The sequence below is a fragment of the Chelon labrosus genome, assembly GCF_963514085.1.
Source record: "Chelon labrosus genome assembly, chromosome: 12".
NCBI classification, from domain to species: Eukaryota; Metazoa; Chordata; class Actinopteri; order Mugiliformes; family Mugilidae; genus Chelon; species Chelon labrosus.
This window is the reverse complement of record NC_140345.1, coordinates 15429716-15454220: the sequence shown is the minus strand read 5'-3', so window position 1 is coordinate 15454220 and position 24505 is coordinate 15429716. Positions and strand designations below refer to the sequence as shown.

General features: G+C 41.2%; 2 protein-coding genes across 4 annotated transcripts; both read left to right on the top strand.

Annotated features, from left to right (window-relative positions):
- The first annotated feature begins 198 nt into the window (after positions 1-198).
- mrs2 (magnesium transporter MRS2) lies at positions 199-11324 on the top strand. Of its 2 annotated transcripts, none has more exons than XM_084556209.1 (12): positions 199-1045; positions 1557-1621; positions 1830-1866; positions 2180-2292; positions 6299-6460; positions 6559-6689; positions 6833-6949; positions 8354-8423; positions 8652-8734; positions 8982-9099; positions 9342-9455; positions 9593-11324. In XM_084556209.1, exons 1-12 carry the CDS (start codon positions 676-678, stop codon positions 9650-9652), a joined length of 1440 nt encoding a protein of 479 aa, XP_084412335.1. In that variant the 5' UTR covers positions 199-675; the 3' UTR covers positions 9653-11324. The 2 variants fall into 2 exon arrangements, with proteins under 2 accessions (XP_084412335.1, XP_084412334.1); XM_084556208.1 differs by having other exon boundaries at positions 252-293; positions 661-1045; positions 9342-11324.
- Positions 11325-12309: 985 nt separating this feature from the next.
- LOC311497428 (uncharacterized protein) lies at positions 12310-24146 on the top strand. Of its 2 annotated transcripts, none has more exons than XM_084557737.1 (5): positions 12310-12567; positions 18230-18362; positions 20128-20279; positions 20733-21030; positions 21187-24146. In XM_084557737.1, exons 1-5 carry the CDS (start codon positions 12508-12510, stop codon positions 21348-21350), a joined length of 807 nt encoding a protein of 268 aa, XP_084413863.1. In that variant the 5' UTR covers positions 12310-12507; the 3' UTR covers positions 21351-24146. The 2 variants fall into 2 exon arrangements, with proteins under 2 accessions (XP_084413863.1, XP_084413862.1); XM_084557736.1 differs by having other exon boundaries at positions 20128-20333.
- Positions 24147-24505: the final 359 nt, after the last annotated feature.

Genomic DNA, 24505 nt, shown 5'->3' with positions numbered 1-24505 from the left:
CATAATTCTTTTATAATTTGTTCTTATTTATAGTTGACGATCAAGCCTTTGACGATCTCTGTATTTAAATTAATTTCAGCATTTTTAGTCGAAGTGATTGACTTGCGCAGAAACGATCTTTGGTCGGCATGTGTCACCGCGGTGCATTGTGGTCCGACACTGTCAACGCTCTTCATGCTTCTCTGTCCTCTTGTTTGCTAGCTCCTTCCATCATGCTAACCCGCAGAGATGGGTTTTCGGACTGAAACGGAGCCGTGTGTGTTTGACTCAGGGCGGCGTGTAGTTAGAGGACGGTAAATACTTTATGTTACGTGTGTTTTCTTTTAATGTCGCCATTAATCCTGATAGTTACTAGTTACTTAAACATTAGCAGCTAACACAATTAGCATAACAAGGAGAACTGTCAGACTTTTGAAAACACTGTGTACTGAAGTTAGAAAACAGTGTAACATTAGCCGACCTGAAGAGTCTACTTCAACCAAAGCTTGCTTAAAAGTTGCTGTAACTTCTGTAAGACTTTCCCAGCTGTTGCACCTGTGGATCTGAACTGTCTGACACACAACTCTAAGGCACTTATGGAGGCTAAAGCTCGCCTCCCTTTCTACCTCCTCCATCCCCTGCTGCTGTGTTTTTCATGATCTCTGCTGTGGCGAACATCAGCTCTTCAAAGGCAGCATGGCAGCTTGTGTGAAGGCTGTGTGCTGTGCTGGCGTGGAGATCAAAGTGCTGAGGCTGCTGCTGGCCGGCTCTGTGGACCGCACATTTGTTGGGACCTTTCATCCAAAGCGGCTTTTCAGCTCAGTTGGTGCCTTTTCCTCAAGACTTGCTGGGACCCAAACCCTCATCCTTTCTAAGGCACGTACAGTGAAGTGCACTCTGCCATGTGGAAACAGAAAGCTGGGACTGTCCAGTTGGAGCTGCAGTGATGTTGGTTTAAAGTCACTTTGCGGTCAAACGCTACCTGTGTCCAGATGTCAACCCAGAAGATTTCAGTGTGCTGCGGCTGGAAAAGAGAACCTGCTGCAAGGAGGTGCATCATGGCCCGGTAAGAACCGCTAAGACATACGCTGACAGTAATGTGGACAGTTTCAACCGTGCCTAATACCCACATAACTTAATATATATTTTGCTATATGTCCACCTTGGTTTTATGGCATCTTGAACACCAATAAAATCCCTCACCTGCCACAAAATTAAAACCACTAACCTGTAAAGTGAATAACATTGATGATCTTATTGCCGTTTAATCTTTATCTGGGAAATCTGCGTGCCGGCGTTAATGTGGATGCTGCTTTGAGACGTACCATCATCTGAATGTACATATGTTCACCTGGCCATCGGTCGTACATCAGACCAGGCCGCGTTCTTCTATAGCTCTGTGGTCCCGTGTTCATGCTCACATGCCCATCATAGGAGCTTTTGGTAGTGGACTGGGGTCGGCATGGGCCCCCTTACTGGTCTGCGACTGTGCACTGAAATGAAGGGTGTGCTGTGTCCAGGACCCTGTTCACCTTTAAGTGAAATTCTTGCTTTAGCTTTGTCTTTTCTTTGAACAGTGTCCTTCATCCGCCACAGAGTGTCAGACGCCCCTATTTCCAGTGTGCCCCCATCTTTTGTCGTGGTAAGATGTATACCAGTTTCAGCGGTTGTTGAATAGTTGTGATGACTAAATATATGTGGTAAGAAGCTTTTTTTTAGAAATGTTCAATCTGTCGAGTGGTTTCAAGCAAGATTTTCTATTGTCATGCATTTATAAGTACATGTGTTGTTAGCATAAACTCTGGTTGCTTGATGTAGGTTTTCAGATTCACGTTTTATTTATTTGACAGATGAAGTTCGACCCGGAGGGAAATGTGACCTCGTTTGGTAAGTCTTATAAAATTACTCTGATCAATACTTGATTGATTTACCTGATGTCTTTTTATTTTGATGAGACAAATCAAGACTGATATCATTTTCAACAAACACACACTCTTTAATCTCAGACATACAGTATATTGTTGCTCACCAGTGACGTGTCACCGTGTTGCTGATGCTGTGACCTGTTGTGTAATTACTCCCTAATGTGCTGTGTTCGCTTCACTCGCTCTCATTATGTTTGTCTTCGCTAAAGAAGATTCTGAAAGCAGTAGATACGATGCAAGTTCCGCATTATGCATTATTTATTTTCCTTTTACAGAAAAGAAGAAGACGGAGCTTTGTCAGGAGCTAAGTCTTCAGGCCAGAGACCTCCGCTTCCAGCACAGTACCAGCCTCACTGCTAGAAACAACTGTATTATTATACGCATGGCGGTACGTTCTCTTTCATACTTACACTCACTTGCCGGCACTAAATCTTAACTTTGTGAATTTTCATTTTGGAGGCCAGGGTTTGGTTTGGTTTGTTGTACTATCGTATTGTAATGTGTTGTACCAACACATGTTTCTATTATTTTTGCAGAATGCTTTCGTTTTCACCAGTGTACTAAGTGACTACATAAACTACACTGACAGAACAGGAGCTGTAGGGTGAACAGCATGTTAGGAGAGCCACAGCAGAAACTTCAGATTCAGTTTTCAGACTTTGTTTTATAACAGTTTCATCAGAATCATCTTCAATATGATTGTTGATAATAAAAAAAAATCTTCATTAGCTTAAGAACAGAGGACCATTAACAAAACAGTCAATACAGCTCCTGGTGACAGGACCAATGTTGAAGATTATGGGTATAACTGCTCTCCCTGTGCCTGCGTAGGTTTTCTCTGGGTCCAAAGACAGGATTGTTATGTTAAGTGGGGTTTTCTAAATTGGCTGTAGGTGTGCATGTGTGCTATTCAAGCCTTGAGATAGACTGGCGTCCAATCTGCCCTTTTACTTTGAAATTGAATAGGTTTTCCTGCACTTTCGCAAAGGGAGTCATTCTGCAATCTCACCACTAGATGCTGCTAAATCCTACAGACTGGTCCTTTAAAGCAAAGGCTGATATAGTGCAGTACAATAATAAATGTGTGTTGCTCAAAGAAGTTCAAAGAAACCACTGCACCGTCGCATCGTTTTGAAGGCTGTAAATTATTGCATTTAAAATATGATAATTATTACATATCTCTGTTTCTCACTGTAATTAAAGGAAAAGCAGATGTTTAAGAATTCAGAACTAAAACATTATGTAGAGAGCTTGTAATAGTCGATCATTTTTACAGTGATAAGGAACATTCTTTAGCCACGGTCGCTCGTCCTCCAGAGGGCCCTCCAGAGAAGGTGTAGTAGAAGAAGCAAAAGTCCTGACCGCTCCTCATCGTACATAACCTGTCGGTTTGAGGTATATCGGCTTTCTTGTCCACCACTGTCACGGTGAGGTAGCCACAGTCTGAGTCACACCTGATGACCAATGAGAAAATATTGAGCCGAGGTTGAATGATGAATGATAAGCGGTTCTTTCTTATTTCTCAGTAATAATCGTTAATTAGTAGAAAAGCAATGATAGAGCAAGTCTGATAAAGAAAATTAACTGAAATTTAAACCAAAATGTCATGATGCTTCTATCAAATAGAGGACGTGGTGTTGGAGCAAAATCTTACATTTATGGGATTTACTAATCTTGATTTTCCCTTTTCCGTTTCCTCTACATCTTTGTGTTCTTGGTGTTTATAGGACCCACAAGGTATTTACTTAGGTCTTTACTTAGGTGTGTGTGTTTGGATGTGCTGGAATATGCAGTTTGAGAGGTACATAAATGTCTGATCTCACTTGTTTGTCTTTGGTCCCATCCCGAATGCCCGGCACTCCACACAGGCAGCGTGCTGCTGACAAGTTCCCGAACAAACAGGGCAGTCCTCACAGGTCGGGCCTGCGTACGGGGGCCCACACTGACACTTTCCACACTGACACATCCCTCTCCCGTTACATAGCATCTGGTTTTGGGCCATACAGGAAGCCGTTTCCATGGAGCAGCTGCAATCCTCATCAGTCCAGTTGTCATCACATATGCACGTTCCACACTCACACCTCCCGTTGCCTCCGCATATTCTGTTAAATTGAAAAAAATAAATGTCTATGGCATCTATTTTTGTAATTAAGTCATGAATCTTTGTTAATCATCTCATATTATACCTGTTGTTGTAGTACGGACAGTCAAAGTTGCTGCACTCGCAGAATTGTCCGCTGAATCTTTCTTTTGGGTTTTCCCGCTGTGTGCACTCACAGAAGCCCTCCACGCACGTCCCCCTGTTGCTGCACACCGGGGCATTCGGGCCTGAGCGACAGGAATTCTCACCTCTTGAGAAAAAGGAATCACTGAACATTTGGCACCGTTGTCCCGAATAAGGCTCCTGGCACTCACACTGGCCGCACACGAGAGCTCCGTGGCCACTGCAGGCAGGGCTGTTTTCCTCACGGTCTCTGCTGCAGTTACACTGACCTGGGGAGGCACATTTTCTTGTATTTACTCACTCCTTTGTCTAATTGAAGACATATTTGACTCGTTCTTTTCATTAGCGGAAAATGAAATGAGCTATTTTAGTATGTAGTCTTAATGGACTTAATAGATTTAATTGTCCTGATGCTCAGTTTGTGGACTGTATGTTTCTGAAGACTTACACTCCAGAGTTATCGCTAACTTCACACTCTGTGAAAAGCCTCTGGGGGTGATATGAATGGTCCAGGGTCCAGTACTGTTCTGGTTTGAGCCATCACTCTTGCTAGGACACTGGGCAGCGTCCACATTCACCTAGAGCAAAAAAATAACTATTATTGTCTTTCCTCAGGGCACAAATGAGAAGCAGCATTTATTTCTGATAGGTTCTAATATCCTGCACTCACTCAGACATAATTCTTCCTACCTGTACGAGCAGAGGGTTTCCTTTTATTATGCTACTGAATGAGATGTTGACTCCCGCCGGCACATTGCTGGCGTCCATAGTCAGGTCTGTGATAGGCTGGTCTTGTGCCATGGTGACAGATATAGGAAAGGACTGGCTCACACCTGGCCTCAAATGGACGGAGAACTCCTGGGGCTGCAGGAACAGAGTTATGGCATCTGCTGGGTCTGTGCTGCAGAAGGTCAGACGTCACAAGTGTGACGATCCGTACAACCTGAGTGCACCTTTGCACAACAGAAATATCATGTGACTGGATACGTTTACAGGTGGTGCTGAAGCATGGCCGTAACAATGCAAGAAATTGTTTAAACGAGTGTTTGCATTTGAGGTGAACGAAGCAGGAATGTAGGAATTTCCCTTGAATAAAGTCCATATTGGCATTTTAGTTAGTATCCATGTCAGCAGTTAAACTGGAATCTTTGATCAGAAGGATTTCATTCAGACTGAAGAAATATTGTTAATACAGGATATTAAGAGATCAGCATAATCCACAGTTGTCATTCAATGCAAAATGCATTTAATTGAAGCTAATGCTAACACAAAGGGCATTGTGCACTAATTTTTACGATTGTTTTTTAATTTTTTGGAACACTTTCTTACTAGACTAGATAAATCAGGTGAACATCAATAACACAGTCAGCGACTGTCTCCATTCACCTGACAGACTTGACATTTACCTGCTGTCATTCTTGACCACCTCAACTCTTCCTCGTGGGTTGTACGTATGACTCTTACGACAGCCTGCTCTCCGCAGCCCCTTCAAGGTGTGACAGCGGGTGTAGGCATCAAGGGCGGTGCACCAAGCGCAGTCGGGGCCAGACTGGACGCACTCGTCGCAGCTGGAGGCAGATTTCAGACATGGTTGCTCTTTGGCCCAGCTGGGACACAACAGAGCTAGCAGCAGGCAGAGACAGGGCAGCTTTGATGACATCCTGCATTGAGAATAAAGCAGTCTAGATGATGAAACTACATATTCACTCAGACAGTTTGAAGCTGTAGAAATGATAATTCTGTTTCAGCAATGTTCAAGCCTTCTTGAGTCTCCCAGCGTTTCAGGTTTTATAATTGGTTAGGTGTTAAATAAACCAAAACACATAGACAGAGCAGTGGTGATACCTTACCTTTAAGTTCTTTCAGTGAGTTGTGAGTCCACTTTTTCAGACTGCGACACACTGACGACCCAAGGGCTTGATTGGTGCGTTTGTTTTGGCTATCTGACTGTGGCTTTAAAGAAGAGGTTAGTGTACTAGTCAGTGTGTTTTCATTGATCAGCTCGGTCAAATATTTATTTATCGACTTAAGGCATTTCCACCTTGAAGTCGAACAGCCTGAAATGTGGAATAAATATGTTCTTTCTCGGATGTTCTCCGAGTTTGCATCTAGTGTTTGGATCGGAAACGTGTTTCCTAACCTGCCCTTGTGACTTTCTGCCTCTTCACAGGCTCTGAAAGCCATCTTGACCCCGCAGTCTCTTATGGTGTTGGATTTTCGTGGACTGGGATTGGAGCGCTGGTTGGTGCTGGAGCTCGCCCCTCAGCTGGCGTCACAGACACACTCTCTGCCCTTTGAGTTCAGAGCATTGGAGGCTATCCTGCAGCACAAGGTTACACAGATAAGAGAAAAAAACATGCCTGTGTAAGTTTAAAGACATGCCTGAAGCCATGTGTGTTTGCGTGTGTCCTCATGTGTCTGTGTAAATAGATAAACACTCTACAAACCCGGCTGAATGATGTCGAGCCAGTAATATTGGACACGCTGGAATCTCTCGTGGACCCAAAAATCCTTTCTGCTGATAGAAGTAAACTGCATATACTGCTGCAGAACAGCAAGAGGTAAAGCATGCAAGCACATACAGTGACATAGTTGTTAAATGCTTTTATGATCAGTGTAGTGAAATCTAAATTTGTGGGGTTAAAACAATATATTTTCACATTTTTTTTGCTTTGTCTGTCTCTCTGCCTTGTGTCTGTGACAGCTTATCAGAGTTGGAGACAGACATAAAGGTTTTTAAAGAGTCCTTACTGAAGATCCTGGATGAGGATGAGATCATAGAGGAACTCTGTCTCACAAAGTGGACGGACCCAAGAGTTTTGTATGTTACACTCGCACTCAGACATGCATACATGAATGCAGAAAACATTCACTTACAAACTCCCGTAAAGTTTTAGTCAGTGGTTGTAGTAGATATTAAAGGACAAGATGTTTATTGCTTAATTCCAAAGGGATGAAGTCTGTTTCTACTCGGAAGAGTCTACCAAGTTGGGGCTAAGTTAAATTTAGGTCGACTTAACCAAAAATCAGAAGGAAAAGAAAAAGTGTTTGGGGTTAAGAGTAAACTTAGTTTCTGGTAGCCCCTGTTAATTTACAGTATGTGTGTAAATTTCCTTCTCTTTAAATGACCTGGCCTTAGGAAACCCTGCAAAATAAACACATATTATTATTATTATTACATTAATAAGGAAGTATGTAATATTTTATGTAATTGGAACTACAGATATATTTTGCTTTTATGTGCGTGATGGTCATTCATGTATAAAGAAATAACAGATATGCAGTACAGCATATTTGTAAGTTGTTACACATCATACGCTCTAAAACAAGTTTAGGAGCACTTATAGGAAGGTAAAATACACGTAGTCTCCGTTGGTGCGTTAACAAAAACTTTCGACCACGAAGGGACTCGAACCCTCAATCTTCTGATCCGAAGTCAGACGCCTTATCCATTAGGCCACGCGGTCACATGACTTCACAGGAAACAATACAAGACCCAACAAAGCAACCATTTTATGTGTTGTTAACATTGTTACCACACCACTGTTTTTTTTTCTGTGTTTGTATGAGTTGTTTGGGATTTTTTTTAGCTAATCCTATTGTGTGAACATTTTGCATTTGGTATTCTAACCAGTTAGACAACATTAATGAATTAAGTTGTGTTTTTATTGTTGTCATTGGTTTTCTGCATACTGCAGTGCTTTTACTGGCTGCTAAATTTAAAGTATTTATTTTTTAAACAGCCAGATTCAGAGGTATCAGAGTTTTAAATTAACTGTTTTAATTTACTGATTGAATCGTACCTCTTATAAGGGTCAATTATGCTCCTGATCAAGTCTCTGGACTGCCCGCCTCTTCCTGAAAAGGTGGTATTCATCGGTAACAGTGATCCCGTTCACACACTGGCATTAACATGCCTCTTGGGTGATCTGATCACAAGTGAACCACTCTTAAGCACGGCCATTCACACCTTGTAGTTGTAGTTTGATGAATCTGACTGGCAACAGCAGTTTAAAATAGCCTTACGGTAGAGGAGAGAGATTCAAGTAGCAGTGCGATTGTGTTGTCATAAGAGAGCCGTCTACTGTTTAAATATTTTATTTATCTTTGTCTGTTTTAGAGGATTTTTTTATATATATATTTGAAGTTTTGATAATTACCAGTATTTAGAGTATTTATTTTTTTTATTAGTGATTTTTGACCTTATGTCTGTGTGCCTTTCTAGTGAAGAAAGTAATTTGGGTATTGACCATGCTGAGGAGATGGAACTGTTACTGGAGAATTACTACATGCAGGTAGTGCTACTTCACATACTAGACATATAAGACATGTCTGTCTATCTTAACCTATAAAATAGACCGACAGATACAATTAATATTAAATAAATTGCTAATTTTTATTAAGACCTGAGCTAAATTAACATCTTTTTATCTTTGTGTAAACATGTATACTTTACATGAACTTTACATGTAAGGAGTTGTTGATGGCAGCTCTTCATGTAGTGACTGTTCTGCTCCATACAGGCTGAGGAGCTGAGTAACAAAGCCAGAGAGCTGAAAGGACTCATAGACGACTCTGAGAGTGTCATCTTTATCAATCTGGACAGGTGCACATACTCGCTGTATAACAAACACAACAACATAATAATCATAAGGACATTTTAACATTAAACTTTCAATTTAATAAATCCAAATGTCTTTTGTGCTAAATATTAAGACTCTTGTACTGTCTTATTTTGTTTCTTACCACTTATATGATGTCATTGAGTACACTGTGTGGAAAGTCTTGCTTCTATACAGAAATATTTAGAATTTGCTTGAAAAAAATAAATGACTTTCTCTGTTTTGTTCCAGCCATCGTAACGTGATGATGCGTCTCAATCTGCAGCTGACGATGGGTTCCTTCTCTCTGACCTTATTCGGTCTGATAGGGGTGGCCTTTGGAATGAATTTGACAACGGCTTTTGAAGATGTGAGACAGCTTGCTGCTAAATATTTATAAAGCAGTTGGAGTTTGATATCTGCGTTTGTCTTGCTTGTCTTAATTCTGCATTATTTCTTTAGAGTATTAAGTCTGTTAAAATAAACACATTAAGGAAAAACTTAACTCAGTTACATTTCACTTTCTAATATTTTTCCAGAGAAAAGATTTTTTGGTATGTTGAATATTTTCATGTGACTTTATTCATATGGTCTGTCTGTTTTCCTCACCAGGACCCTCGTGCTTTCTGGCTGGTGACAGGCTTCATGTTCTTGGGCAGCGGACTCATCTGGAGACGTCTGCTGTCATTTCTCGGACGACATCTAGAGCCTTCAATTCCTCGAACAGTAATGAAAACGCAAAAACCTGCACGCACATGTCTTTGCATCTCTCCAAATAATAATGCACATATGCAGAGCTGAACACACTTTTATTGAGTAATGTCAAAGCGATGAGTGCTTCAAGGTAATTTGTTGTGATACAGATCCCACCAGTTTGGAAGAGAACTTTGAAAGCGTCAGACATCAAGCCTGGAGTCAGATGAAGCTCGACCTCCACTCTAAATACCGCTGACTTCGCAGATTGACGACAAGGGTCTCGCCATGCTGGTACTCTGGAGCTCGCCGCCGAGGCTGGAGGTTTATACTGCATCCACATGTCTGGAGACTGCAGTGTCTTATGTGTGCGTTTGTGTCCCCATCAGTGTGCTTTTTGCACTATGTTGTTCAGTCTTCATCTTTGTGTATGTGGATTAAACCCGTGCGCGTTTCTTTGTCATTGTTGGTGTCAGAGCAGTGGATGATGTGTGGGTGGATGGCAGCAGTGGAACAGAAACAAATAGCAAACCAAATAATATAATAATATATCTTTTGTTCATGTGTTAAAATCACACAATCCTATTATTTAAACTAATGTGAAATTTAGAAATGCATGTCAGAGTTTATGAAGACTGATTTCCTGTGTGCTCACTGTGTCTAGAAGGATTTACCTCTTGTAGGTCACTGCAACATCAGCTAGGCAATAAAGACTTTTCTAAATCCTGGAGATGGAGCGTTTATCAGATGATAATCTGGAATCCACACTGCCAACACGGGTCATAACTTTTTCATAAAAAAATTGGGTCTGATATTGACAGTTAGTTATCCAAACATTTAAGGTTCTTCGTACGTGTATGACTTAAAAGGGCTTACAGACTTTTGTTACCAACTGTTACAGACATCTTGCTTTCACCTATTAGTGTTTTGAATGTTAAAAGTGGAGCCTCCATGAAAACATTCTGGGGTATTTTAACCCTAAACCAACTACATAATCTATCTCCAAAAAGGCAACTGGACTTGTAGTTTTTTGAGAAGACGGTTCACCACTCATCCGAGTAGCTTCTTCAGTTCTAGGGGACTGGTGGGAAGTCTGAGATTTAAATAGGAAACTCCTACTGGAGTTCACACTTGAACCACTTCTCTTCAAGTTAATGACTTTTACTAAAAGATTAAAGGTGATGAGGACAGTGAAGTAAATTACTGTGCATCAGCTTATTTGATTTTTTTTAAATATTTATTTCTGTAATGTTAGATTATTTGTTGTGTTGTTTTTTTTTGTTGAGGAGGTCAAAGCCAGTCGACATGCAGCAAATAATGAGCTGCACTTTGAGGAATCGCAAGCAAAAGTTAGAAACAACTGCCTTAATGTACTGTGTATTTTATTCTTTATTATGTTTATTGCATACTAAAAAAATCACTTCAAAACTCTCAAAATGGTCATTTTATTTATTTTTTGTGTACGTGTATTTCATTGGTGTCTGTTTCCCTGAACACCATAAAAAGACTCATCAATGAGTTGTGCAAATGCTTCTGAATTACATTAAATTTGAATAGGTCCACTAGTTTGAAGGCACATTTGGCAGCAGTTACAGATTTTAGATTAGGGCTCTTACAGTTTCACTGTAGTGTGACAACACAATTAAAGCAAAATTGTGACTTATTTTCATTTAGTGGTCTCACGGTAAGCAGAATTCATTACATACACGCCAACACTGCCTTAATGTCTTAGTTGCTGGTGTCTGCTCAAAACTTTGCTTTTACTGATCCATCTCACAAGATTGAAAATAGCCTGTAGACTGTATTGTCGGAAGCAAAGTGTGTCGACTTCAAAACTCCACATCTTATAAATAAAATGTAAGAATTTACTTGACAAATGTTTGCTCAAAAATCTTTACTGGAGAAAGGGAGCAATAGCAAAAGATTTTCGTCTAAAGAGAATAAAACAGAAGTTGCACATTTTAAGGATTTTATCCTGACCGCTATGAATCGCTAGAGGGAGCCATATTCACAGAGTGTCACTGATGTTTCCCTTGTCTCAAGTGTAGTGCAACCTCTTATACAATTACAACATCACAATAAAACCAGTGCAGGATATTAAGTGTGTATTGGAGTTTCTACAATTACAAGTTATTGTGTAACTTGCTAAGGACCCTGTCTTTGTTGTCAGAGATATTGCTGCAACCTTTATTTTTTTCTGTTTCCACAGAAGAGATAAACTGTCTATAAAGTAGATTATTAATGTTGATAGTTATTTTGTTTCCATACAATAAAATAAGATATAATACACCCTTATTGATCATTGAATATCCATGAGGAGATAGTGGCAACTAAAATACACTATTCATACAAATAATGAAATAATTGTGAATGTACATGAGTGAGTAACATCCTTGGTATGTGAGGTGTTTTACCTGTTCTATATTTAGTCCAACTGTTTCTATCCTGTGTTAGTAGGACGTACGATAAACATCACAAAATGCTAATCCCGCGATGAAGATAACTGCTTTTAAAATGGTATAAGAGAAGAGAAGACATAAACAGATTTCACCGAGTCATTATACTCAAGGACAGTTAAAGAAAAGTGAAATAATCGTTTAATTTATCCCACCTCAGCTGAAAAAAATAAATATTGTTCCCATATATTGAACAGTTTTGTCTTAAATGGTCTTTCGTTTTTGTTCTCCTCACGCTCTCAGTGTGACTCCTCACAGTGTGTATGTGTACGTGTATGTACTGTATGTGTGTGTGTGTGTGTGTGTGTGTGTGGAACGCCCCCAGTCAAGCACCTTCGCTAATGGACGTCACGCCGTGCTTACGTCACCGCGGAGCCACGCTGCACTGCCAGTCCAAACAACTTTTCAGTCCAACTACTGAATCACAACGACTCAGAGAGCCGTGCGAGAAAGAGACGGGTTTTTTTTAGTAAGGTAGACGAGAACACCACGAGAAACGTGTCGAGTAATTAGCTCAGACATTTGCTGAACTGAACTATCCGTTTCTAAATTAACGTTTTTATTGTACATATATATATATATTTTTTTTTCCCCCTCGCAACGGTTCGTTTGTTTTTTTGGAAGTTAAAATGAAGAATCTGTGCTTGTTGTTCCTCGTCGGCCTGGCGACTGGATTTATCAGTGAAAAGGTAAGCAGCGTTTAAATGCCGCTTTGTCTTAAATGTTGTACGTTAAAGGAAACAATGAATATTGTTTGACGTGACGACTTTGACTTCAAGGCTTTCTTTCTTTTATCCCGCGAGCAGGCGTTCAGGAGCCGTTGAGATACGTTTGGAAAATCCAAACCTCCGCAACGTTTATTTTAGTTCGGTTGTCGGTTGACGTGTCTATGCATTAATAAACCATAAATATAACTCTGTGTGGTCCTAGCTAGTTCCCTATCTGTATTTTTATAAATATTATTTCCCTTATTGGACCGCAAGTCTGCGTTAAAAGTGAAATTGAGCCGTTTTTTTATGAGGATATTAATGTTATCTTCCAGGAAGCAATAGCATTTACATAAGAGATATGGCACTGATGCAGAATTTGCTAATATTCAGCCACAGGCTGTGTTCAAGCCAAGTTCAGCGTCCAGTTGGTGTCAAGTTCGCACAGACTAGGGACAAAGTCTGTTCAGCCTCTTCCTCCCAGCTTTGACATTTTAAGCCGAAAAACCTCCAGAGCTGAATTTCTCACCCACACAAAGCTCAGGTCACGTTTTCACAAGTCATCAGTGTGTTTCAGAGCACCGTTAAACCGCAATACGTGTCTAAGTCCTCTTGTTTGACGTGAAAACCTTTTTCCCATCTTTTCTGTCCCTCTATATATATATATATGTGTGTGTCTGTTACAACATAAAGCTGAAAAAAACACCTGGAAATGACAATTAAGCTAAAGCAGAGCTCTGCTCATTGTCACAAGTGTGAAAATCTCCTGGTTTGCTTGATTTATTGACTGTAAAAAAAAAACCAAACGAGAGCCAGGGAATTTAACCACCTCTCCAGAAATGCATATTATTTAAGATTTATGAACTGTATATTGTGAAAGGGAGAGAGAGAGAGAGAGAGAGAGAGCTGAAACCTGAGACCGTCCCGGTGGATATCTGTAGCAGAAAAGAAAGCACACACTGGCTAAATGAGACAGGAAGAGTCTAAAGAAATAAATGTTTGTCATTTCTTTCCTGCGTAAGGGTCAGTGAGCTTTAAATGCAGAATAATATCTTGTAAACAGGTGTGATCACCCAAAAAACAAACAAACAAAATGCTTGCTTCCTCTTCACTTGAAGCCACTAATACACAGACTTCAGGCCTAAATTGCTGGGCGTGATGAGCCGCATCGTATATATATTCAAATTGTCTTCTCCTCTGTTAGTGTGGCAGCTGAATTACTAGTTAGTCAGTGATGTTGCTCACGTCTGAAAGATGAACGTCGCAAACGGGCTCTCTGCCCGTGACACGGTCTGTAAGAAGCCGGTAGTTGTTTCATTTTGTGGATGGATGACTCACATTGAGTGAGTCCCACTGGGCCAGTCCAGGCAAGCATGTAAGTGCGTGAGATTCGCGTAGTTTTCCATCCAACCATAGAAGGCAAGAGTCAGGTGGCTACGTCGCCTCACAGTATTACTAATGATTTTTTTTTTACCAAAACTTACATGTGGCGGTAAATTAAGGCGCAAACGACCGTGGCTTTTGCTGTGGATAACCGGTAAACAGCGTGCCGTGTCTCTAGTATCATGTGTTCTCAGTTAATCAGCATTAGACGTAACATTGTTCTCTGTGTGATGGCAGGGTGATACACATCCGATTGGCTGCCAGACTATTTCCTTGCTATGTTTGTGACCTTGTTGTTAACTCTCAGCTTGTCCTTGAGGGATTTTTCACCCCGTTGGCAACCAAATCTGAAAAAAAAGTAATAACACCAGAACGTTTTACATTAGAAAATACCGACAAGGGCTTTCAACACATGTTGTTGTCTCTCTCATGCAGTTGTTTGACTACCACGCATTGCAAATTAGTCTGGAGACACTGTAGTGTGAGGCCAGCAGTTTGAAATCGCTGTGATCTGAATTTTGGACCTCTTAAAATCATTTAAAAGACAAAAGCAGACGTTGGGTCTCCTTCTTGCTCACCCTCTAACTAAAATGTTTCTTTCAGCGTCAGATAACGTATTTAATTTAGCCTTTACAGACCGCAGCTGCTCTTAAACAATGGAAAACATGTTTGACGTTGAGGGGAGGGGGGGGGGTCCAACATTTTTATGACTTGTAGCTTTAGATAAACACACGTCCCCTTCAACACGATGTGTTGTTTGTGTGGCAGCTATCTCGGTGATGACTGGCTGGTCTGCTTCTATGTGCTTTTTGGTCGTTACACAATTTCACTCTTGACCCCGACTGCTCTGTCATTGACCTCCAGCGTATTGGAGAAATGTTTAACTGTCAGCCTGACAGAAAAAAAAAAAAATATATATATATATTAATTTGTTGATTGAATAATTCGCTCTCACAGCTGTGGAGTTGCACGACTGTCGTAACAAAGCGCTGAGACACCAGATTGTTGTATATATGGTCTGCCTGGGTGTATGAGTGCTGTGTATGTACGTATGCTTTCCAGATGTGTGCAACCACAGAGTCACATCTTCCAGTAAACCCCTAACGCAACACTAAACATTGTCAGCAGGGACGGACGTAGAAATCTGAGAGATGATTTTGTTAAAAAAGTAGTAATGTCACTTGTTTAAAACATTTAATCAGTAAAAAGATTATATGTATCACAGCGCGGCTATAGGAGATGATTCTCTTATCAGCATTTTTATGCTTTGACTTCCAGCTAAATCAAATAGTGAATATATGACTCGCATGTCATGCTTTGATACCGTGTTTACCTTTGTACACACTTACATTTTTTGATTACTGTTTCTCCTGGAGCACCCTGCTGCAGCTTGAGCTGTTGCAATGAAACAGTGAATCACTTTGAAGATTGTCTCTTATTCCTTTAGAAACCTGAGCATGGACGTTTCTCTTCCACAGCTACGGACTAGTAGCCTAGAATCTAGACGCGCCCCTAGCGGCAGCAAATTACACTTGCTTCCAGGGTCAGTCTATAGTTAAGCCCAAATTATGCTTCCGCGTTGACACAGCGCGAGGGGTCGTACGGACCTATTGCGTCCTTGCAGACCCCCGTACGTCCTACGCAAGGGCCAGACGTGCACCTCCCAAAAATCCTCGACGCAACAGCAACGCAGCAGCAACGCAGCGGCATTGGCTGTGATTGGTCCGCTAACTACATCCGCTGGAGACCGCTTTTCCGGTTTCCACTCATAAACATCATTGTCTCCTTTGTCGTGCCCTAATTTGCGATAGAAGTATTTCTTCCTCTGCTTCAATAATTTGGAGCTCCAACGCCAGTCTCTCTGTCTCGGTGTCCATCGTTCACTGTGACTACGACAAAAGCCGGAAGGTAAATAACTATACGAGGCGAGATACGTCACAAGAGTCTCGGTCGGTCGGTCACAAAAAAATCATAGCGCCCTCTACCGGTGTGGCATTGAATTGCATTTCGACACGTAAACCCCACGCAGAACCATCACGGTCTCACGACTGCGTCCAAGCAACTGCGTGGCCATTGCGTGGCCATTGCGTGATCACTACGCGGAAGCATAATCCAGGCACTACTCTCCGTTGACTTGAGATTTCGAAAAATCCAAGATGGACCGGGCCAATCACGAGTCGGTGGGCGGGCTTAACGTGACGACGACCGACCTGCGACCATAAGTTCCGTGAATTACGCGTGAGTTCCCCGTCCTAGCTAGAACTACCGGCGCGATGGCTGCTGCTAGCGAACAACTTTCTTTCGAGTCGGCTTTGGCCGCCGCTCTGAAAGACTTGAAGTTAAGCTTCTCTCTGAGAAAAGAACAAGAAACTGCACCGAGGTCGTTCTTACAGAAGAAGGATGTATTTGGAGTTTTGCCAACCGGATACGGCAAAAGTTTGATCCACAGCTTAAAAATGATTAACGCAGGAGAAACTCAACCTGTAGGCGAACTCATAAAAACAGGATGCAACAAGAACTATTTAATATCTATTAGTTTTTTCCACAACACACGCAAGGAACTCTCTTTTCCGTCGCTCTGACTACGTCACCTTCTTCGTTGCTCTGATTGGTTGTAGCGCCGTCCTATTGCGTGGAGAGGGAGTCTGAAAGACGACCCCTCCGGTTGAGCCCGCCCCGTCTATGGAGAGTGCCCAGACCCTACATTTAATGTGGGTCTGGCTCGTCAGGCTACCAGACTAGTGACGTCTGACCGGGACCTGACAGCCATCTCTGAGCTTAAAACTCTTTGCTCAAATTCTAAATTTAAGCACATGCAAGTTATTCGACAGGCATAGACATATGTATGTATGTCCCTCTGCAGCAGTTACAGCCTTGTGTGTGTGTGTGTGTGTGTGTGTGTGTCCATGTGTTTTGTTTTGACAAGCACAGCATCTGTTTTTGTAATCCCCGACTAAAGACGGCAAGAATGCGAGAGACTTAGTCAGCCTTGGCATTATGAGATTTTACTGTCATTAAAATTTATGTTAATGATTTTCCTCTTAAACCGCAACGTGAATATGTCATCTGACATTTATACCATTGTGTTTTTCCCCTCAGTGTGTCTTGCCATATTGTTGTTGGTTGTAACATCTTAGTCTGCGGAGGAAAGCGTTAGACGCCACAAAAGTTAGACTCAGCATATACGTATAGCTCGCTGACACGTCGGGGAATGAAACTGTTTTTGGTGTGTCCAATTAAATCTCACATCTGTATCACTTGTCTGCCTTATTGTACGTATTGCCGTCGTATCCTCCACAGTAGCAGCATGACTACCAAACAGACAAATGGCATTAAATGATGTGAGAATTTTGACCTCGGCCTTTCCTCGACAACTATAAATACTTATTGCAGTGACACAAAGCGGTGCGCTTCGTCTCACAACTTCTTCTTTGTCTTCAGCACCTGTTTTACTGGAAGCACACATAGTCCCTGTTTCTCTCTCCTTTCTTTCCTTTCTCCATTTCTCTCTCTCTCTCTCAGCACCTGTGTTAGTGGAAGCATAGTATACATACCAGACATACTTCAGGTCTCAATGGGCCATATTCATCCGTGTCTGAGTTGGTCTGTCTTCCTTAATGTGTTTGAGCCTCTTCTCCTCCTCCGTTTGAGTTTTCGTTCTCCAGTTTCATCTTTGATTCATGTGTTTTCTAGTCTACCTCAGACATTTGTTGTATTGCCGTCCGTCTGTCTGGCGAGGCTTTAGATGACAAAGAGACAATATCTCTTTTGGTTTTCATCACACTCCTTTTGTGTAGTGTTTGGGTTAGCGAGACGTACGCCTGAGCTGCTGTCTTCTTGTTTGGAAAAAAAAGTCTCTTCCATATGTGTGTTCGTTTGTCTGTTGTGTGCGTTTGTCTTTGAAGCCGCTCTATCTCTTCCGTCCTCTGCTCAAACGCACTTAGATCTCTGATGTCTGGCTCTGTGAAGTATCACAAATCACCGCCACGCCAAAGGAAACCAACACATCTTCTGTACACGCTATAGTAGTATGGACACGACACACAGTGTGGTTACAGTTGCAGAGATCAGTGCACACACTCTGGCGTGTTTGGCCGGCCTGCGTCGTTTGGTTGTGAGAGGTATTGTCTTACTCCAGATCTGCAGACTTTCACGTGTTTTCAATTAGCGGAAGGAATTTTTGCAAGTGTGATTCTATGCATGTGTGTTTCTGTTAGTACTTCTACTAGAATAACGTAATTATTTTTTTTCTCTGTTGCAGCTCTTCGTTTCCTCCCAGACACCCTTTTCCACGACAGATGACCTGTACATAGAAGGCCGATCGTCAGGTGACCTCCCTATAGACGATGAAGATGGTGAAGACGACGGGTCAGGCTCCGGATCTGGAGACTACGGTGAGAAGACTAATGCTGCAATTGACCTTTGGCTAAGCCCCGCCCCCCTTAGTTACTGTTGCTACGTCTGACATTCTCTTCTGGGCTGTGGTTTTCTGGTTATCTATAAGGCTCTGGTATCAACATGGCTTATGTTGTGACAGCTCTTCCTGCTGAACTTTTGTCAAACTTTTATAAAGCAGCAAATAAAGTGTCCGATAGAAGTAGGCTATATTCAGGACATACAAGTGAAACCCAACGAACAACAAGGCATCCAAATAGAGGCAAAAGCATACCGGTCACAGTCAAAAAATGAACCACCGCATATCCTATTAATGGAGACGGAGGCTGGGACTGACAATATCAAGGAGCAACACTGTTCATGCAAAGCTGGCTACGTCTCTATTCACTTCTATAATCGTTATTACGAAGCAAACGGACTAACGTTACGCACGTATAACGTTGTATTTCTTCAGCGTGTGCTAGCGTATCAACAACTATGCAACTTAAGCTGTAACGGTGATGTTTTGGTTAGCTCCACAGGGTTTTGCGCGCACATCATTGGGCTTATCCATACCCTGGATGCTGGATATATATCGACAGTACAGCCTGCCGAGACCGAAAATATGAGACGCCTGCGTTAAAGTCAATGGAGCGCTGTGGAAAAAGTGTCGGACCCCTGTGGGAGCTGTGATTGGTCAATCTACATTCTAGGGTGTGGCTTAGCCAAAGGTCAATTAATATGCAAGGTTGTTTTAATATTTTACACGAGGGATTTTTCAAATACAGGATTGGCTTTTGTTTAACTTAATCTTATGGACCCTCTTGTGTATTTTCTGTAAATACAACATATGAACACACAACGTAGGTTTTTTTTTTTTTTGATGAATTTCACAACGGTGTGTGAAAAGAATTTGCATATTTATCTGAAACTTTGTCAGAAAGAAGAAATCAGATTTCTTCACAATCCTTCTCGTCATTGCGGCAACATTTACACTGAAAATGAATGTTAGTCACTTTTAACGCCGCTCAGTTACACGTTCAGACACAGGAGCGATGAGTACTGTAGATGCAAGTGCTCGCGTATTCAGACGCCGAAGCGCTGACAGCGTGCCAGATGTTTGTCCCGGGGCTATGTGGAGTTAACCAGGTGAGGTTTTACTATAAATGACTCACCTGTACGCCCACAGAGAACGGTGCACGGCGTGATCAGTGAAAAGCTAAAATGTGGCTGGGTAAATTCCAGTGAGTTATAAAACTCGGATAGATAGCTGGTTAATGAACAACCCATTATAAAAAAAGCATCTATCCTTTTTATGAGCGGAGCTACGTGGCTCTATTATATAATTCAAGTGATTTTTTTAGATAAGTGATTTCTAAGACTGACTTGTGGACTATAGTTTTGAAGTGCTGTGCTTGAGAGGACGGCGTCAAAGAGGAGTGAGAGGTCAATCTGACTGAGAGCCTGAGGGCATTATTCAAAGCTATGCTTGATGCGTCAATCACAAGGTAGCCCCACAAGCACATCCTGCTTTATCGTCTATTTAACTCTAAATGGGATCATAATTTAGCGGATAATAGTATTAAAGAAGACCTCACTGCAACCAGAACCTACATACATCTACTTGTTTTGTACAGTCTGTAGTTACAACACCATTATGCAAATGGAAACTGTTGTTGGCAGATACTGTACTAACCAATAAATAAAGATCCCACAGTATGTTCACTCCAGAATACAGTCGTGGTGCCGCATTAAAAAGAAACTCGCTTTGATGTGTTGTCTCAGGTCTCGGCTTTCTCGACAACGAGGAGATACTCAGGAGGCTCTTGAACTTCTCCAAAGAAACGTTGCCACTGCAGCCAAAGCCAACAGCAGACTCTCCTCACAACCCGCCAACCACAGCAGCAGACAGCCAGGATTCAGCAACCACAGTGAAGGTCAGCGAGACAACACCCTTCATTTTCCCTGATGGAAGTGACAGACACGAGGAGGTAGAAAAAAATGCTTTTATTTATGAACTTACGCAACAGTAGGAACATCTCGATGAATCGTTTGCCAAGAAAACCACCAGTGTTATCATGTATACTGTTTTGTTCAGATAAATATTGTGAATAATATACTTTTCCCATGGTTCTTGGGGAATGGTTAGTAATCTAATGATTTATGATCTACTTGACTGCAGTGGGTAACAACAGAGCAAACAATGGTCTCCCTTTTTCCAGTACACTCGTTAACTCAAAAGTGTTTAACACCAGCACTCAGTTTGTCCCAGTTCTTACGTTTTTAGCTCGGTGTAGACAGATTCAACTCTTACCAGAGTAAGTTTGGGCCACATCCTAGCTACTTTATCTGGTGTGTCATGGGTTCTGTCAATTTCTATATTCTTCTAGATGCCAGGTGATGAGACAACGAGAAGCAACGTGGAGGAGTCTGTGGACACCACTACCAGCTCCTTGGGCTCCGCCTCTGCAACATCTGAAGCAGACAGCAGCATGGTAACCGAAGACGCAGACATGGACAACAGTCTGGATAGGTTAGGCATGACAACATCCAAAGATGAAGTTCTGATCACAGACTTGGAGAATGAAATAATTCCTCGTGATGGTCGAGGCAGCCGCTTATATGAGATGGACCCTCCTGCTGAAAGGAGCTCTGAAAGCTTGTGGGAGAGGACAGATGTGCTAGCAGGTAAGTGAAGCATTTATAAGATTATTAGGATTCATATCGATGAATACAATCAAAATTTAGGATTCATTAACAGCCAGCAACACACACCACCTGTGTGGGACACTGTCAAGAAAGTATATTTAATTATTTCTTTTTGTTTCTTTGTGTCCTCTCCAGCTGTGATAGCGTGTGGAGTGGTTGGACTCCTCTGTGCCATCTTTCTCCTCTCCCTCCTCGCCTACCGCATGAAGAAGAAGGACGAAGGTAGCTACGACCTGGGAGACACCAAACTTTCCGCGACAGCCTATCACAAAGCGCCTACCAAGGAGTTCTATGCCTGAACTGACCAACAGGGACAATCAAGAGTGGAATCTGTCTCCTGCCAATCAGGACTGAAAATGGATCTATAAATAGCTGAAGATGATTCCTCTCTACGAAGTTTGAAGATAAACTGCTCTGCTCTTTTCCAGTGCTCGATATTGTTGTTTTTTTCCCTCGTCCTTCGTCCCCTGCCATCCTTTTATCTTTTTTCTCTACGTAAAGTTCAGTATTTGTGAAGAATGGGTTATAAGAAAACAAAATAACACTATGATAATGCCTTCTTGTCATTCCATGCTGGGGAGGGAGTTAGATTTAAATATACGTCCTAAATTTTAAGAGAGGAATCTTTTCTTTTTAACAGCAACGGATCACAGCCGTTCTTAGTGTTGGGAAGTTGTCAGCTTGAAACAATTGAAAACACTGTGCCTTTACACACACTTATCTCCTCTGGGCTGAGCCACACTGGGCTACACGTGGTTCTGTTCTTTCAGAAAATTGATTGTCCCCTTTTAATGGATCAACAGTAGAACCAGCTCAGCTCATGAAGACGAGAGAAACATGAATGAGAGTGCGTGACATGACACATTTTGAATGCTTTTAAATGAAACGGTACCACATGAAAGATTAGTGTTAAAAAGAGTCTTCAGAATTTGATAGCCTTCTCCCTTCATTTGAGGTCAGCATAGCTCTGCTTATTAACTGTGTGTGTTACATTTCTTTATACTTTCTTTGCTGAAATGAATATGTTTTTTGTTTTTAGTTTTTGTTATGAGAGTGAATATGCCTTCATTTGCTGCCCAGTATTGTTACGAGAGACTTTTGTTACTCTGCAGAAACAAATGTTTGTCGTTTCCTCACAGATATTTGACACTTACAGAAATGACCAAATATACTTTATTTGTCTTCTGGAAAATTACTTTTCAGCAGCTTTTTGAGGTGTTTTTATGTTTAGAGATTATATTACTGTAAGACATGTTTTTTTTTTTTTTACAAAAAACAAAAGAAAACACAGTTTTGTGTTTTTTATTGTATTCATACAGTGGTAGCCTTGAAAAACAGCCGCTCACGCCCCTTTCTGAATATTAGTAATATTGTCAAGATGATTTCGTTTGGTGACTGTGTGCTGCAAGCATGTGGGACAGGTAGAGCCAAAACTAAACAGTATAATTCAGAAACCGTAGAAGTGACCAATGTTTTCTGACAACAGCCAAAGCACATTCCTTTCTGACTGTCTACTGCAAACAGCTATAATAGTGGGTTTGAAGTTAAAGGGACACTCACAGCATCTATAGTGTTTCTTAAACTTTATAGAATCAGAGTTTATCCACACAGTAGCTTTAGTGAGTTAAAATGAAACCAAATATTGTTGTTTAACTCTCCGCTGCCTTGAGAACAATCTTTTGAATTGCCTAGTAAGTGTGAAAGCTTGTGAGCTTTAAAGATGCATTTCCTAATTTTCTGTCTCAACCTGCCAATCTAAGGAGTATGGGATCTTTAAGGAAAACAAGGAGACAACAGGCAGTTACAAAACAAAACGAACATGGTGGTGTTTCCTGTTCAATAACGCAACTAATGTTAAATCTGTATGTTCGTGCGACTGCCAGTAGACATTTTAAACCAGGTATGTACTGCTTATTATGTATCAAAGACACAACGGTTTCTTACTGAAGTAACTTCATAATGTTTTTGACAAGGTGAAATTAGTGTTTCTTTAAACCAACCTTTATGCCTGAGATCAGAGGTTGACACATACAGGTTGGACTAAGTGGATAACTATCATCTCCTATTCACAAATTATCACCAAACCAATATCTGTGGAGCTCTTGTAATGACTAAGTGACTAAGATTTAAATCAAGGGCCACTACCCTGTTCTTTTGCATATTTGTTGAAGTTTTGTCTTAGTTCATAGTTTGAGTCCCTTGCCATAAGTCAGGGCTGCCTAATATTTGTCTCTGTGATAGAAATGACCATTTTAAAGCAACTCTAGATTATTTGAATGCAAATGCAAACTACCTGCCTCTTCACTGTGGCTGGAATAAATGGGAAGATCTGGTCACTAACCCACTGTGACTTAATAATAGGATATTTGTCAAGCACTTAAATCTTCGTTGCCTCACAGGACATTATATACGTTATTTTGCGGTGCTGTTACAGTGTTCGTATCACGCTTTGACCTTCAGGCTATAAAGGACCACAGCAAGGTGTGGGCTAGGCTTCCTTCTGCCGCTGCGGTCTGACATAAACCCATAGACCCATAGAGGGTTAAGACAACGGCTTAGCATTTGTTGGCAATCCAGCAAGTGATAAGATACAATAACTTTTCTCTTCCAGGTTCTAACAGTAGGTTCTTCTAGGCTTAAGTTTATGTCTTATGTTGATAATACTATATGTTATAAGTAATAATTTATATTTACTTAAACTATAATCCAGGTTAATATGTCAGTGATAATTGGCATTGTACAGTAATGGTTTAAGCCTTTTTGTGCCTATTGCTGACAAGCTTTAGTTCCATTCATGTTCAGTGTCACTCTCAGTTAAATCCTTTTTCAAATGATCTTTTTTTGTTTAATATTGGATGCATTTAATAAATGATTAAAGTTCCTCGTAGATAAGCACTGCAGCTTTATTTTCATCCAGGTTGAATGTAAATTGACAGACGCTTTAACAAATCACATCTGCATACTGAGGACCAAGTACACGTTAAGTCACAGAGAAGATGTGGATGGAGACAACCAACAGAGAACCATGATGCTGAAATAGTGTATCTTAAGAAATTCACTGCTGAATAAAAGATGCTTTAATGCAGTGCAGAAACTGACTTTGTGTTGTTGTATTTGCTTTGTGGGTCAGTCCAAAGATCAGAGCGTGCCATTGTTTGATACACAAACATGTCTGTAAATTTGTGCTGAAAAACACTGAAAGATTGACTGTGGTGTGTTAAATGTCCTGACACTGAAAGTTCAGCTGCAGACAATGGCACTCCACTCCACTTGTTTGCACAGTAGTGCAAAATGCGTTTCCTCCCGACAAGAAACATCCTTTCACAAATGCAGGTCTGAGGAAAACACCCATCTGTTAAACCATGTAGGCGGCGGCATTTGAACTGAGGCAAATGGTCAGGTGTTTTCCAAGACGTGAACATGCAGATGAAAGAAATGACAGAGGTCAGAGTGA

Excerpts from the sequence above, each read along its gene's own strand:
- LOC311497428 (XM_084557736.1), top strand. The coding sequence starts at position 12,508 with ATGAAGAATCTGTGCTTGTTGTTCCTCGTCGGCCTGGCGACTGGATTT. Across the intron at positions 12,568-18,229 it reads CTGGATTTATCAGTGAAAAG|CTCTTCGTTTCCTCCCAGAC; the intron begins GTAAGCAGCGTT and ends TCTCTGTTGCAG. Across the intron at positions 21,031-21,186 it reads GAGGACAGATGTGCTAGCAG|CTGTGATAGCGTGTGGAGTG; the intron begins GTAAGTGAAGCA and ends TGTCCTCTCCAG.
- mrs2 (XM_084556208.1), top strand. The coding sequence starts at position 676 with ATGGCAGCTTGTGTGAAGGCTGTGTGCTGTGCTGGCGTGGAGATCAAA. Across the intron at positions 1,867-2,179 it reads GGGAAATGTGACCTCGTTTG|AAAAGAAGAAGACGGAGCTT; the intron begins GTAAGTCTTATA and ends TTCCTTTTACAG. Across the intron at positions 2,293-6,298 it reads GTATTATTATACGCATGGCG|GCTCTGAAAGCCATCTTGAC; the intron begins GTACGTTCTCTT and ends GCCTCTTCACAG.